The following is a 16,332-nucleotide window of genomic DNA, read 5'->3' as shown; positions in this document are numbered from 1 at the left end:
AATATTAAACCTATCTGTTTATTGTTTTCCGTCCATGTCTGCTCATCGCCAGAAATAAAGTTTGTCGCACGAAAAAATGGTGTTAATTCCAGAGTCAAAATTTAAAGAACTTATTTTCCATGTTTTCTGGTATTGTTCGAAAGAGAATTGACCTAACAGAAGAATTACTATCTTAGGCTGTCAGTAACACATGTAGAGTAGTGGGTCGTTGTTGGACATGCAAATCTTATAAAGTGTATCATCTGTTAAATTTGCAGGTCACTGAAAGGGGAAGTTCCATACGGAAGTAGGTTTTGAGATTGATTTTTTTTTATATCCAGTGACACATTTTACATGCGTATTCTTGAACGTTTGATACATCATTTACTCTCAAATTGCAAAAAACGAAAACTTCCACTTGTATTTATAGTATTTGTTGAAATAGTCCTCGTCTCACAACGTATAATACTCTATCTATTTGACCAACGATGTTCAAAAACAAAAGACAGCGAATTTTATGTCATCTTTCCCTATTTTTGAATGTAACTTATAAGGCTGTTCAACTGGCAAGAATACCGCCAGAGACATATATACATGTCTCTGATACCGCTAAAGCGAACAAGCAGTTTATTCTTTAAATTGCTATCATATCACGGCAAGAAAGAAAATAAATCCCGAAATTGATTTGAAACTTTAATACTCAATAGTTTTCCTAGAAAATACTCACACCCCTTTGGGATTATTAGTGTACGTCCAGTTGCATATATTTTACATGAATGTCGGAACAATTGTGATGATGACGAATTTCTTCCTTTATTCGAGAACAATCTAATTGATACATAAAACTGGGATTTTACTTTGTTCATAACTTCGATGAACCAAAGCAAGATATATATCGACCTGTATTTAAATCAAACTGGTTCTCTTCTTCTTCTTCTTCTTCTTTTGGTATACAATATAGTCTGATACATGTATATATTTTGAATTGCACTATAGTTCCGTAACTTTCTATCCAGGCGTATAAGCCAACATCGACAAGTGCGTACATTTTTTAAATCAATATTTTTGGTATGTACCAGTCTGTCCTTTACTATAATTGACAAATTACATTTTCCCAAATTAACCCTCGGAAAAAATATGTATATAGATTTTTATTTCTTCAAATCTTTTTTTTTTTTGGTGGTATTTTTTATATTTTCATAAATAATATTCTTTACACCAGAAATGTTATTTATAAACAAGCGTACGAGTTAAATTATTGGCATCATATCACTTTCGGACACACAAGACAGAGATGTGTATTATACACCTGATAGTTCAAAATGGAAAGTTATAAGTCTGCCGTGTACACTGATCAATACCTACAGAAGTGAAACGATGCATGAACTTGCAAGCCCGACAGGAAATCGCTTGAATACCCGGACGTGTCACCTGAGTCCTCACACCCCTCACAATACCTTTGGGAGTAATACCTTTAGCCATGCTGGTGATCAGATGAGGAAAGATCCGAATTTATTTGAATAAAGTTTATTACTTTAAAGAATTATGAACGAATTAGATTTTTGAAAACAATTTTCACGGACCACTTATTTATTATTTGAACTGTGACTCTTTAACTAATTCCAATATTAACAGTTTAAAAATAACAGATATATAATAATGGTCATTTAAAAAAAAATAAGAACATTTTCCGTATCAAGTTTATAGTTAGTCAGATAAAACAATCGTACGATTGACAAGATATCGACACGCAATTACGACTACATCGGTTACTGTAGTTTTGGTCCTTTGTGTTTTATAGACATATCGTGATTATAATCGTAGAAGATGACAAGATGGCGGATCGTAGAAAATTGATACTCAAATTTTAAAATCGATGTTGATCTCTTATCTAGCGGAATAAAACTTTAATATCTATAAATTTGAGCCTTTTTATACAGAATGGACATAATATCAATTTTTGATTTTTTTGCGAAGTTTCCCTTTAATATTAATATTAAAAAAATGATTTTTTAATATTAATAGATAGGAACTATTTTTTAATATTAATAAATCGAATATTTAATATTAAAAAATGATTTTTTAGTATTAAAGAATAAAACCTATTTATTAATATTTAAAAATGACGATTTTTTAATATTATAGGGTTATTGCATGAATATTGGGGAATATTGTCCCGAGTAGAATTTTATATTGCATGAGCTTGCGATATATTCTACGAGGGACAATATTCCCCAATATTCATGCAATAACCCTTTCATTGTATAGCAATATATAATATTTGAAAGTAAAAATTAGCAATATAATATTTGAAAGTAAAAATTAGCAATATAATATTTGAAAGTAAAAATTAGCAATATAATATTTGAAAGTAAAAATTGGTTTAAACTAAGATTTTGTCGTTGATGACGTCATGCATTTTGAAGAGTTATTGCACTAGTGCAATAATATAATTTATTGCACGCTAACTTTTGGTTACTTTCTGTTGCAAATAATATATTGCTTAATGCTATACAATAATAAAAAAATATTTATTAATATTAAAAAAATCGATTTATTAATATTAAAAAATAGGGAATAAATTCCACAACGGCTTGCCATAGACTGCACTGTTATAAGAGATACTTTTTTAAAATAAAAATGCTTCATAAAATTTATATACCACTCCTGTGTGATTTTTTTTTTAAATATGATTTTTCAAGTGTGGACACAAATCAGTGAGGATAGTATGTTTGGTGTTTTCTGTCAAAAAGGAGTTCTCTATTTTTTCCCATAGGGTTCTATATAAAACCGTGATACAGAATGAACGCCAACCTGAGCCAAACACTAAACATTAGCAATATTATTTATTTGATATTTAGTTTTGATGTTCAAGACTGTCATGGAGGAGACACCAAATGATTATGATAAAATATGCTTCACATCTTTGATTTTGGATAGTTAGGAGAGAAACACATAAGGTTCATTTCTGCATGATGTGATTAGAATGCATGCATGTACTTATTGTATGGTTCTATTTATTTTAATTTGAGAAGAATCTACCGAGTATCATAAGTATAAGAAATTCGTTCAAAAGTCGAAATTGCTTCTCAGATTAGAAGATATTTAATGGTTTTAAAGCTAATGCCTGACTAATGCTTGGGTCTAGATGAGCTAGAAAGTAAACTTCTGTTTTTTTTTCCTTTTTTATATAAGTTTTATCTTCGAAAATGTTATTGCGATACAGTTTATATTGATTGATAAGTTCCAGGTAAATGATTATTTTCAATATTGTTTTGTTCCTGATGCATTGGATCTAGATGTTTCTGCATTTATGCATGTTGATTATTTTGTCCATTGCAGATTCTAATGCAATTTGGATGTAACAATTGTTTTCATTGGCTAAAAGTTGCCGTCAAATCCACAGTTGACCAAGCGTAACTAAGGAGGGACCCGCCATTTTGAATTGATGAATCAACAAATGTTCGATTACTACTATATAATCAAAAATAAAACAACACCTACCTCGAATTCATTTTTTCAAGTTTTATCGTATTTTTTCTTTTTGTAATGCATTAGAATCGGAATAACAGTACTGTAGTTGAAGAGTTGCCACCGTCAATTTTGATTTGACGGTCGCAAATCTCCGTTTTACTGTCTTCGCTACGCGTCGCCAGTAAAACTGCATTTTCGACCGTCAAATCTACAATTGACGGTGGCAACTCTTCAATTACAGTACTGTTATTCCTTAAACAGTAATATACAAAAAGAAATGAACAACTCCACTTCATACAAGGGTGTTTCCCTTGTAGTCTTGATTTCTTTACTCAAGTGACTTATTTATATAGCTCAGTAGTCAGTACTTATATGTATTGACATGCATTGTCATTGATATGGTCATAGTTATAAATCAACTGTTTACAACACTTAATTTTTTCGAAATACTACCAAAGCTTGTCTACGATAAAAATATATTCCCTTGGTTGTATTTGTGAAAACCTTACAGAATTTTTGATCCTCAATGCTCTTCAACTTCGTACTTTATTTGGGCTTTTTGACTGTTTTGGATTCGAGCGTCCCTGATGAGTCTTTTGTAGACGAAACGGGTATTTGAAGTACACAATTGTAAACCTGGTATCATTAATTGCTGAGTTTATTTATCATTTGATGTTGTAGATTAAAATTTGGACGACGGCCCCAAATGTTTTATAGAGTAAACAAACCATACATATAATGTGTCAGAAGATGGGGCGAGGATGAAATTGGGGGGGGGGGGGGGGGGGGGGGGAACCAGTACAGGAGTTTTGAGTCTAAAAAAGGCAGAATGAGACACTTTGCAAATAAAGGCAGAATGGCAATTTAAAATAAATTAATTATGAACATGCAGCACCCAAAAGAGAGAAAAATAAAAAGGCAGGACAGAACTTACAACTTATAAAAATGCAGGACAAAATATTATGTATACCCGCACCAGCAATGAATGCACGGGGGAGTGTTATGCCGAATGACGTCAGAGGGTCTGAATCCTAGGTATTAGATAATGGACCGTCATATGGTCACTTTCGTTCTGATAATGCTTGCTTCCTGTCATCGTTAATACTATGCTCGATCAGTACTTTATCATCGCGGTTAGCAGGCTGCCAAACTGAAAAACCTTGCCATAAAAGCAGCCGAGTCCAGACAGCAAGGAAAAGAGCAAAATAGTTAAAAAAAACAAAACAAAAAAAAACATAACAACTCACATAAACCAAGATGGCCGCCTACCAAAATGGCACCTTCCCCCTGTTTCTGACCAACTACAGAAAATATTGAAATGTTCACCAATCGTCTCCGGGCACGAGCCGACCATGCGAGAGCTGTATAGCCAGTCAAGGTCGTTGAAAACTTCCATCATCATGACTGTTTCCTTCCAGAGTGATGATCATTATATCATCGTCTTTTTATGAATCTTAAATTGAATTAATTACTGTTATAAACCGGTCTTATGAATAAGATTTAATACCGGTAATAGGTGAAATAACAATTTATGCCTATACATTGATAAACCATTATATAAAAGGTTATATCAAATACAGGTGCTGAATAGGATATTAATTAAGGATTTGATGACACTAAGGACAATAAATTCGTTTTATTATAAACAAAGTGACAGCGTTTATGGTTTACAAACACATAAACAAAATAATGAAAAAGAGTTCAGCAAAACGAGGAAAAATAACAAAAAAATGACAAAATAATTATGGTATAAATAAATAGAATAGAATTATATAAAATCAGTACATTGTAACTGAAATGAACAAAAATGAAACATGTCAATTTACTTATGGATCATTACAAATTGGAATTCTTGCTGTAGCATTAAGCTCAATTTCATTTTGTATAAATTGCTTTGCTTTATTTATATTAGCTAAATCCAAAAAGATTGTTACACAAATAAAAACGTTTATAAGCCACATCGCTTTGTCAGATGCCTTGCTTGGTATCGCAATCTTTTTACCAGGAATAATAAATTGCTTCTGTGTCCATATTTCTGTAATTTGGATAATAACCATATCGCGTACTATAACGACAGCTTCATACCTATTTACGACAACTTTAGCGATAGAGCGATTAATTTCTGTCGCATTTCCAAATGCATATCTTATGAACATCACAGACGAGAAAGTAAAACATGTTTGCTATGGTATATGGATATTTACAGTATGTCTTCTGGTGCTAGCAATTGCGTCGCTGTGTCAGGAACATTATCACATGATTTTGGAAGATGTTTCGGATATTTTTGCCTGTATTGTTTACCTAATAATGGCTGTGAGCTTGACATCTTCTTCCATTTTATTATATCGATCTGGACAAAGCCAAATTAAAAAAATGGCTTTTAACTTCTATCCGAGGAAGAGGAAATTCTTTCAGCAACATTATGGAAAGACAATTTCAATTCTAATAGTATGTTCTCTCATGGTGTTTTGCACGCTTCCTGGTTTTGTTTTAACAGTGATTGAGATTATAGATGACGATGTTTATATACAATGCAAACATCTGCTGGCATATCCGATGAAAATCCTGGCATTTATGCAGCATATAGTAAATCCCTTCATATACATATTCAGATTTGAAGAGTGCAGGAATATTGTGAAATTGTATATACCTTGCATAAGCAGAAAGTCGAAAAAAAAACAGTTATTACTTTTATAGATGCGTAAGTTGTATTTATGTTTGTAAAAAATGCACAAGACTGTGAAATGTATTCATGTGGTTTTTAATATTAAATCCAACTGTTGATTCAAAAGGACAGATGTGATATGGGACATTAATAGTCATAAAATCAAATGTTTTAAAGTTTTCTTATTCAATTGTTAGAATCAAAGTAAATGCCTTTTTCTCTTAAAATAAGTGTTTTCGCGAGTTATAGAGCCATGAAAAAACAGTAACTTTAATATAATTGCCAAATTGCACAAAATGAGTATCGTTTAGCGCCCACAAGCCGATATATAACAACAAGGGCTCACACGTATATTTATTTAGAATCTACTAAATAGTATAAAATGTTTTGAAGATTCTTGTTCAATAGGTTTATTTGGCCAACATCTTATTTAGTTCATGAACATTTTAGTATGACGCCAAATATTATGATTTTATGTTTTAGATTTCTAGAAATAAAACAAATAATACGTGAGTTATAGTATAGTACACATTTTCATTTTCTGTTTCGGACTAACCCAGTCATTAAAAACCTTACTTAAAACGTATAACATCGCAGTCGACATCCGGAACCGGTCGGGACAGGAATGACAAATCCGATGCCTTTAGTAGGGTGAAAGAAAGCCTCACTTTCTACACAACTAAATAAAACACCTTTTAGAAATAGCTGAGGGATCTGTAGGTGGCCTGTAGCAATGTAAAATGTTTGCCCTTATCTTACACACCCTTATTTTGTTGACAATTCAAATTTCGATCCAATCGTTCGCCCCATTCGCCCCATTTTTCAGAATCTTCCTATTGTATAAATAGTGTATTTTTCATATTATGCATTTACCACTTGGCGTTAAGTAAGCAACAATCTATCATATCAGTCGATCATTTTACGCCATCACGAGTTGGTTGACCGTTTAACAAATAATATCGGATATGTTCCTTACGTCCTAACTACAATCCCCTTCCCTTTCATGAATGTGACCCACCGAATTAGACTATTTACCGGATTTGTTATAACATGAACAACACGACGGGTGCAACATGTGGAGCAGGATCTGCTTACTCTTCCGGAGCACATGAGTAGGCTGAGATCACCCCTAGTTTTTGGTGGGGTTCGTGTTGCTTATCCTTTAGTTTTCTATGTTGTGTTATGTGTACTATTGTTTGTCTGTTTGTCTTTTTCATTTTTAGCCATGGCGTTGTCAGTTTATTTTCGATTTATGAGTTTGACTGTCCCTCTGGTTTCTTTCTTTACTCTTTTACAAGACTGAGTAATCTTCACAACATTAGTAGGCTTGACCTAGGCCGTAACTAGGCATCTTATTTTAGTGAGGCAAAATATTTGAGCCGAGCGAAGCGAGGAGAATTTTTTTTTTTGGAAGGTATGAAATTAATGGTGCAAAATCCTGCATTCTAGGCATTTTTAGAGAGTTTGATAATGTTTTGAATTTGGACACTTTTATGTATTTTTTTCATATTTTAATACTTTTACTAACACCAAATTTTTAACAACTTCATTTAAATTTATATGTAAGATAATCATCCAAATATCACTGATTTAAGTCAGCTGCCAGAACATAGAACAAAAATCGATTTAGTAGAGTTTGCCAAAATTTTCTATTGCCGGTTCAGTCAAATCGTTTCAGAATCATAATTTGGTCTGCTGATATCCTTATCGCGATGAACATGGAGCATGGCAAGACCGCACAATCTCTCGCCACTCATGCATGCTCTTTTCCAAGTTTTCAGTCGTTTCAGGGCAGTCTGTGTTTCTATATGTAGCACATTATCATCAACACAATGATCAATGTCTTCTTCCAATTCCTTCTCCATCAGCAATTCGGTAGCAGCGTCAGTAATTCGGTAGCAGCGTCAGCAATTCGGTAGCAGCATCGGTAGTAACAGTTGTCAACGGCTTGCAAAAGGGAATTACGCTTTCCTGTAAGCACCATCACACAGTTGCAGTTACAAAATATTAAACTCGCTTTTATGCTGACAAAGAGTAGACAAGCTAGGGATAGAATGATATAAGATACTAGTACATGATTCTATCTATAGAGTAATTATATATGAATTGGGTACAGGGGAATTGGAATTGAGTTTTTGACGTTTACATGTAGGTCCGCAATTTCAAATTATTTCTGGAAATAGTTGGTGTTATAGTTCCAGAATCTATAAATTTAGGGGTTAGGGGTTGGGGTGTATGATTCCGAAACCCCGAATGTAAAGAAACGAAATTCCGTAGTCCCGAATAAGTAAAGACAAAATCCTGTGTTAAAGGTTCTACCATTCCTTAATAATATCAAATTGGAATATGGGATATTCTTTCAATTTTTAAGGTTAAAGAAACATGGATAAAAACTAATCCCTGCATGTTTCATATTATATATTTTATCTATCTGTAAAGAGAAAGATTAAAGTTCGTGAAATGAATACGCAGACAAGACTGCCCCCCTTGCGATGCCCAGTACTTGTTTAGTCAAAAGTTGGTGAAACAGAGAAATGAATACGCAGACAGGACTGCCCCCTTCCGAAGACCAGTACTTTATTTGTCAGTCTACTTATCGTTTTTGGATTGTTCTAATAAAGTTATATGCAATACTCAGACTCTGTCCACAAAAAACTAGTTTACTAGAATTATTCCTTCTTTACCTTCAGTGTCGCTTTTCCTTTCTCTGCAAGAGCCTGTTTTTAACAAGAGATCCATGATGATTATCGTTACTAGGTTTATGTAATCTAGAAACATCACCCGTTGAGATGCTGAGTTATATCCAGGAAGAATAGTTTAAAAGGAATGATGACAAGTTATAGAAATTAAGGTTGAGACAGAACAACAAATGACGATAATATTTATATATATGTATAAAAAAAAATCAGTGTCGAACTTTTAGTGAGGCAATTGCCTCACTTGCCTCAAGGGTAGTTACGTCCTTTACCTTTTTTTATAAACTCATAAATTTACTTGATAAGTATTCCCGCCCTCTCCCAACCATGCAAAGCAGATGATATCCAAATACCCATCATAAGACAGAAATTATCAGGCTTGCCGACCCCCAAAATGGATATGGAAGATTTATATACTTTATATCTTAGTCAGTGGGCAGATCAGCACTGCATTTATTGATAGACTTCCAGTGACTTCCTTGGAAATGCAAAATGCTCGGATGCCCACTTTTACAAAACACTTTCTTATCAATTTCAATGGCACGTTCTTAAAACGTCCCAAAAAGACTCAATCTCATGTCAAAATGAATTTGTTCTGCATAACATTAATTCTTTCGTTTTATAACCGCCAAGTATTTGAGATATCGTCAGTCATAGAATGGTCTCCTCGTTCATGAACAATGTTTGATATCTATGAAATGCTAATAAAATGACCTCTACTATTTGAATTGTGTTAAGTGGGAGGTAGGTTGAAGATGTATAGTTTTAATATAGCAGCTAACTACAAATTGCTTACATGATTCGTAAAAACAAGAGTAGTTCTTTTTATTTAGTAATGCTGATTAAAAATCATCCCTATCAATATCGTACTTGTTCGAAAGTAATTGCTGCTTAAAAAATGTTGAAAAAATCAAGCATTTGGTATATTAAGAGCATAGAGGATGTTGATGAAGGCAGTCTCATTCTTACATTAGTTTAGTGATTCTATTATTTCTAACTGATAGAATTTGTCTGAATATACGTCAATATATATATACGTTACATTAGAGTGTTAAAGAAATCGGTTGACACTTTTGTGGGAGTTATTTTTCTTTGAGATGTAAAATACACAGAAACTAGTCTTTTTTTCGCTCCCATGCTTTCGTCTTTAAATATATATCAATGAATTATATTGATTGGAAAACTAACTAAATATCGACTGAAACTATCTTGAATCTCACTCTTCATTTATGTGCAAAACAGGAAAGGAAATGTGCAGTTCAAAAATGAGGAAAGCGTTTTTTAGGCAACCAGTATTTTTTAATGCTAGACAATCGGGGATGGTTTTGATTTAGCTATCGTTGTGAAGAAAATTGGAAAAGGAAATCACCACCAAGAGGTTTGTCACCATAAACAGCCAAGTTAAAGTTCTTTTTTACAGTATAAGGTATGTTTGCTGATGCTTTGATCGGCAGAGAAATGCATGCAAGCAGTGGTTGTCGATACTTCATGTCGTTTCTTTTGTTATAAATTAGGTCGTTTGTTTTCTAGTTTGAATTCCTTTTACATTTTTCATGTCGGGACCTTTTACAGTCGACTGTTAGTATGATTATGTCATTGTTGAAGGCCCTATGTGTACCTATAATTATCAATTTCCACTTCATTTGAACTCCTGCCAATCAAACCAAATCTCTTTATTTTTCGATACATTCCAAGTTTGTGATTCGACGTTCCATGTCGTGTCTAATTCACTGTCTGTAGTAAAAAGAAACATTAAATTTCCTGTTTATAAAACTTTGAATTTTTCGAAAAAAATAAGGATTTTCTTATCCCAGGCATAAATTACCTTAGCCGTATTTGGCAGAACTTTTTGGAATTTTGGATCCTCAATGCTCTTCAACTTTGTACTTGTTTGGCTTTAAAAATATTTTGATATGAGCGTCACTGATAAGTCTTATGTAGACGAAACGCGCGTCTGGCGTACTAAATTATAATCCTGGTACCTTTGATAACTGTTTACACCACTGGGTCGATGCCACTGCTGTTGGACGTTTCGTCCCCGAGGGTATCACCAGCCCAGTAGTCAACACAATCGATTAAGTGTTGACATGAATATCAATAATGTGGTCATTTTTATAAATTTCCTGTTTACAAAACTTTGAATTTTTCGATAAAAACTAAGGATTTTCTTATATCAGGCATAGATTACCTTAGCCGTATTTGGCACAACTTTTTGGAATTTTGGATCCTCAATGCTCTTCAATTTTGTACTTGTTTGGCTTTATAAATATTTTGATATAAACGTCACTGATGAGTCTTATGTAGACGAAACGCGCGTCTGGCGTACTAAATTATAATCCTGGTACCTTTGATAACTATTATTGATGGAAAAATGAGGGATTAAAATAATACCAAGTCAGGAATATGACAGTTGATATCTATTCGTTTGATGTGTTTGAGCTTTTGATTTTGCATTTGATTATTGACTTTCTGTTTTAAATTTTCCTTGGAGGTCAGAATTTTTGTTATTTTACTTTTTTTTTGTATAACTCAAGACTTTATGAAGTGCTAGTTAATTTCATACATTTCATGAAAGGCAATGCAATTAAAAGCGAAAGTCGAAAAACGATTAACAACGTTACCACAGTAACCATAAGAAAAAATAAACATAAACAGTCCACAAATATAAAACAGAAAACCAATACATGTATTTTACATTATTGAACTTATATATGATATTGCTTAGATATAATAACAACATTCAAATATGATAGTATTCATATCTTGAATTTTGTTATTATGAAAATGCAAAATTATGTATAGTATAATTTTTTCATCATAAATAAATCAAAGTATAATTATCAGTGTTTTTCAAACTATTTTCCATTAATTGAACTTATATATAATATCGGTTAAATAAATTTAGCCACTGTTTACTTAACATTGTCATTTGACAAGCAGACAGAACGATAATTTGTTTATTTAACACTTATATAAAAATCGTATTGACCCTTTTAAAACGATGTGAAACAAAAAGAACAATAAAGTGAGACAAAGACAACTATCAAATTTCAAAAAGTAGAATATTCAGGATGTTTACATATCTTGATTGATTGATTGTTATTTACTTAACGGCAAATGACATGTAAAAATATAAGATATCGAACATAGGCCTAATTTACATTTCAATTTCAAAAGAGAAACAAAGCATCAAATTATTTGTCAAGTTCTGTAATTCATTGATTGATAATCCTCCCATTCGTAATTTGCTTATACATTTCCTCGAAATTCGTAAAGAAAAGCTAGCATTAGAAGAAGACTTTTGATAAAAAATACAAATTCCCCTCCGAATCTCGGCATGCGCAATTCTCTTATACATAACGGTTAGATGTTCTGTCACTTCTAACTTCAGATGTGCATTAAAATTCTCAATTTCTTTGGAAGTTTTGCTTCTCATCTATCCTTAACTTCGTACTTCAGTTTGCATTGTTAACTTTTTTATACGATCGCCACTGGTAAAGGTTTTACATTTTACGACGAACGTGCATCTGCGTATGCAAATAAATTCTTGTCATCTTAATTTGTTTATCACCAGATAAACGCATATATATATATATATATATATATATATATATATATATATATATATATATATATATATATAGAGTCTATAAGAATCTACCAACCAGTAAACTTAATAGGTATTGGATCATCAAAATTGACAATACTACACAAACAGGAAAAATTATATGAGTCTGAAAGATTGTGTAACAATACCGATAAATAGATGGAAAACAAAACACTAAAAAGTGTTGAATATCATTGCACAAAGATGGAAAAACTGAACAGATGATATAAATTATACAATAATTGCAAATATTTCGGCTCAACAAATGGCCTTCTTCGGTGACAAAAGTTTTAACAATAATGAGATATAATGTATAAGGTGTAAACATAGATCACTAATAATACAGGTAAGTTTTTTGTCGATTGATTTTAATCCGAAATCCTGAATATAATAATATTAACACTAGACTGTAAATTTAATTATTTCTTTCTATTGATTCCATCTGGATGGAGGACACCCAGTGTTTTTATCCAAAACCTCTCCCGATTTTCTCTTTGCCTATTTTGCCATGTACAATCCTGTTCGATCACAAGGATCTTCATGTGATCAAAATCTTTCAGGTTGTGATCAGGTAACCTGAAATGTTGGCTGACAGGAATGTACGGTTTTTTTGTGAGGTCACTCCTGTGGCCATTGAGGCGTTTGTGAAATGGCTGCATAGATTCACCAACATATTGGAGACCACATCTAGGACACTCAAGAACGTAAATCACGTTTGAGCTTTTGCAGTTGACATTGCAAAAGATCTTGTATGTCTTTTCTGTGGTCTTACTGTGAAATGTTGATGAATGCTGCAATTGGTTGCAACATTTGCAGCGCTTGTCCCCACAAGGCTGACAATTACCTACAGTATGGTTAGGTTTGGAAAGGTCAGCACGGACAAGTATATTTCTCAGGCTGTTAGGTTGTTTGAAGGCAATCATGGGAGGCTCAGGAAAGATTTTGGATAACTTCGAATGTTTCTCGATTGCTGTCCAATGATCACGAATGGTCTTGAAACTATTTCTCAGGCATGGATGGTAGGTGAGCACACATGGGATTCTTTTACTTTTCTGTTTATCTTTGTAAGTTAGCAGACTGCTTCTGGGGATGGATTCCGCTTTTCGAAAACTATTTTTGATGTTTTTGTGTTTATATCCCCTTCTCTTTAAATGTCCTTTAAGCTGCCCCAGACGTTGTTTTGCAGTGTCTTCAGAGGAGCAGATTCGCCTTATTCTGAGAGCTTGGCTGTATGGAATGCTCTTCGTGCAGTGTGGAGGATGGCAACTTTCAGGCGACAAGTATTGATGAGTATCTGTAGGTTTAGAGTATATATCTGTGTTTATTATACCTACAGAGAGGGTGCTAGATGTATCAAGGAAGTTTATGGTGGAATTAGATGTTTCATGGGTGAATTTAATGGTAGGGTGTTGATTGTTAGCATTTGTTATAAAAGTTTCTAATTTTTGGTCTCCCTTTTCCCATTTCATGTCAACGTCATCAATAAATCGATACCAAGAAAGCGGTTTTTCGATGGAGCACTCCAGCAGTTGCTTTTCAAATTTACCCATGAATATATTGGCATAAGATGGAGCCATTTTTGTACCCATAGCAGTGCCATTTGTCTGTAAATAGTGTTCTCCTTGGAATGTGAAGTTGTTCTTTTTCAAGACCATAGTAAGCATTTCAACTAAGCAATCAGTAGGTGGAATTTTAGGAGATCGAGAGTCCCAAACTTCTCTACATGCTTCAATACCATCCGCATGGGGAATATTCGTATAGAGAGAGGTGACATCCATAGTGACAAGAGTAGTATTGGCAGGTAGAGGGTTTAAATCCTGCATCTTTAGTAAGTAATCTGTAGAATCTTTAATAAAAGATGGCAAGTTTTCTACATGTGGTCGAAGATAGTAATCAACGAATTCGGATATTTTTTCGGTGGGATGACCATTAGCTGAGACGATTGGTCTACCTGGGTTACCAGGTTTATGAATTTTAGGGAGCAGGTAGAATCGCCCAGGTTTTGAATTTTCAGGTTTTAAATATTTGAAAGTATCTATATCAATGATGTTATTGTCACACATTTCCTTTAAACATTCTGTTATTTCCTCGCTGAATTGGAGGGTGGGGTCCGAATTAAGTTTTTTGTAAAACCGGTCATCATCTAATTGGCGAATGGCCTCTTGGACATAGTTAGATTTGTCCATGACGACAACTGCACTCCCTTTGTCTGCAGGTTTAATAACAATGTCGTCATTATCTCTCAAATTTGTCAAAGCCACACGTTCATCAGGTGTTAAATTATCATAGGTCTGATTGTTTATTTTTACATTTGTAAGTATATCCGTTTTAACATTGTCTATAAATGATTCTAAGGTGGTGTTTTTGCTTGGTTTAGGGACCCAGTTGCTTTTCTTTCTAAATCTATATTCATTGGAGTCATCAGAGTCACTATCTGAGGTGGTGCTATCGTCCTCTTTCGATGCAAAATGTTCCTTGATGCGGAGGCTCCTGGCAAAATAATCCAGTTCCTCAGACAATTTAGTATCATTCACTGGACCAGGGACTGGACAAAAGTTTAGGCCTCTGGATAGTAATGACGTTTCGTCCTCAGTAAGTTGTTTGCTGGAAAGATTAACAACGGTATTGATCTTGTTGCTGAGGACTTGAGGTCTACGTCTAAAATGTCTGTTTTTGGTTTTATTATTCTTTTTTTCTTTTGTACTAATGGATGGGAAAGAAGTACCATCCCGTTGAAATTTGCATCTTTGTCTGGAGCGGAGAGTGGCGGTCTTAGTGTTGGTTATATCGCTCAGGCGCTCTTGGATGTTCTCGAATTCGCTTGCTGTTAGATCTGTTTTGCAAGCCTGAGACAAGGAGTCAAATTGACGTGTTAGGTTTTTAAGATGTTCAATACAGTGTTCTCTAAGGAGTATGAGTAGACGGAGGGAACAGTGAAATAGGGTTTGATCCCACCTACGAAGAAATGTATCAGACAGGTTGCCGGTAGTTTGAGGCAGCGCTTTAATACATAAGCCACTAGGAATAACATTATTGTCAATATAATGACAGTAATTAGAAAGATGGTGTCTAGTACTAATTTGTTGTTGTTTAGTGATCCTTAGTTGTTTGAAATATTGATCATAATTCATGTTGTACACAGTTGGAATATAAGTCTGCTGGGATCATGAAAAACACAATGCAGGTAGCCCAAAAATAATATAGAGTCTATAAGAATCTACCAACCAGTAAACTTAATAGGTATTGGATCATCAAAATTGACAATACTACACAAACAGGAAAAATTATATGAGTCTGAAAGATTGTGTAACAATACCGATAAATAGATGGAAAACAAAACACTAAAAAGTGTTGAATATCATTGCACAAAGATGGAAAAACTGAACAGATGATATAAATTATACAATAATTGCAAATATTTCGGCTCAACAAATGGCCTTCTTCGGTGACAAAAGTTTTAACAATAATGAGATATAATGTATAAGGTGTAAACATAGATCACTAATAATACAGGTAAGTTTTTTGTCGATTGATTTTAATCCGAAATCCTGAATATAATAATATTAACACTAGACTGTAAATTTAATTATTTCTTTCTATTGATTCCATCTGGATGGAGGACACCCAGTGTTTATATATATAGATTACATACCTACCGTTACATAGTTACGTTAATCATGTATAGTTTCACCTGAAGATTGTTATTTAAACATGAAAGTACTAGTGAATTAAAACTATTCATACCGGAAATGTTGGATTTTTTAGTAATCTATATATATTTCTATACACAAGAACATTTATTATATATATTATTACGTTAGAATAAAATAAACTTAACCTTTGTTTGATCTTGATGAGTGTATATGCAAATATATGTACAAATAGTATTCCTATAGAATAAAATAAAAACA

At 33.3% G+C, this 16,332-nt stretch overlaps 1 protein-coding gene across 1 annotated transcript; it reads right to left on the bottom strand.

Moving 5' to 3' along the window:
• Nucleotides 1-10,453: 10,453 nt before the first annotated feature.
• On the bottom strand, nucleotides 10,454-15,552 carry LOC139500141 (uncharacterized). Its single transcript, XM_071288878.1, has 2 exons — nucleotides 13,752-15,552; nucleotides 10,454-10,548 (listed from the first exon to the last, which is right to left on the bottom strand). The coding sequence occupies exons 1-2, from the start codon at nucleotides 15,550-15,552 to the stop codon at nucleotides 10,454-10,456; spliced, it is 1,896 nt and encodes a 631-aa protein (XP_071144979.1).
• Nucleotides 15,553-16,332: the final 780 nt, after the last annotated feature.

This window comes from Mytilus edulis, chromosome 13 (assembly GCF_963676685.1).
Source record: "Mytilus edulis chromosome 13, xbMytEdul2.2, whole genome shotgun sequence".
NCBI classification, from domain to species: Eukaryota; Metazoa; Mollusca; class Bivalvia; order Mytilida; family Mytilidae; genus Mytilus; species Mytilus edulis.
This window is presented reverse-complemented; position numbering and strand designations above follow the sequence as displayed.

Excerpts from the sequence above, each read along its gene's own strand:
- LOC139500141 (XM_071288878.1), bottom strand. The coding sequence starts at position 15,552 with ATGAATTATGATCAATATTTCAAACAACTAAGGATCACTAAACAACAA. Across the intron at positions 10,549-13,751 it reads ATCTAGCACCCTCTCTGTAG|ACAGTGAATTAGACACGACA; the intron begins GTATAATAAACA and ends TTTTTACTACAG.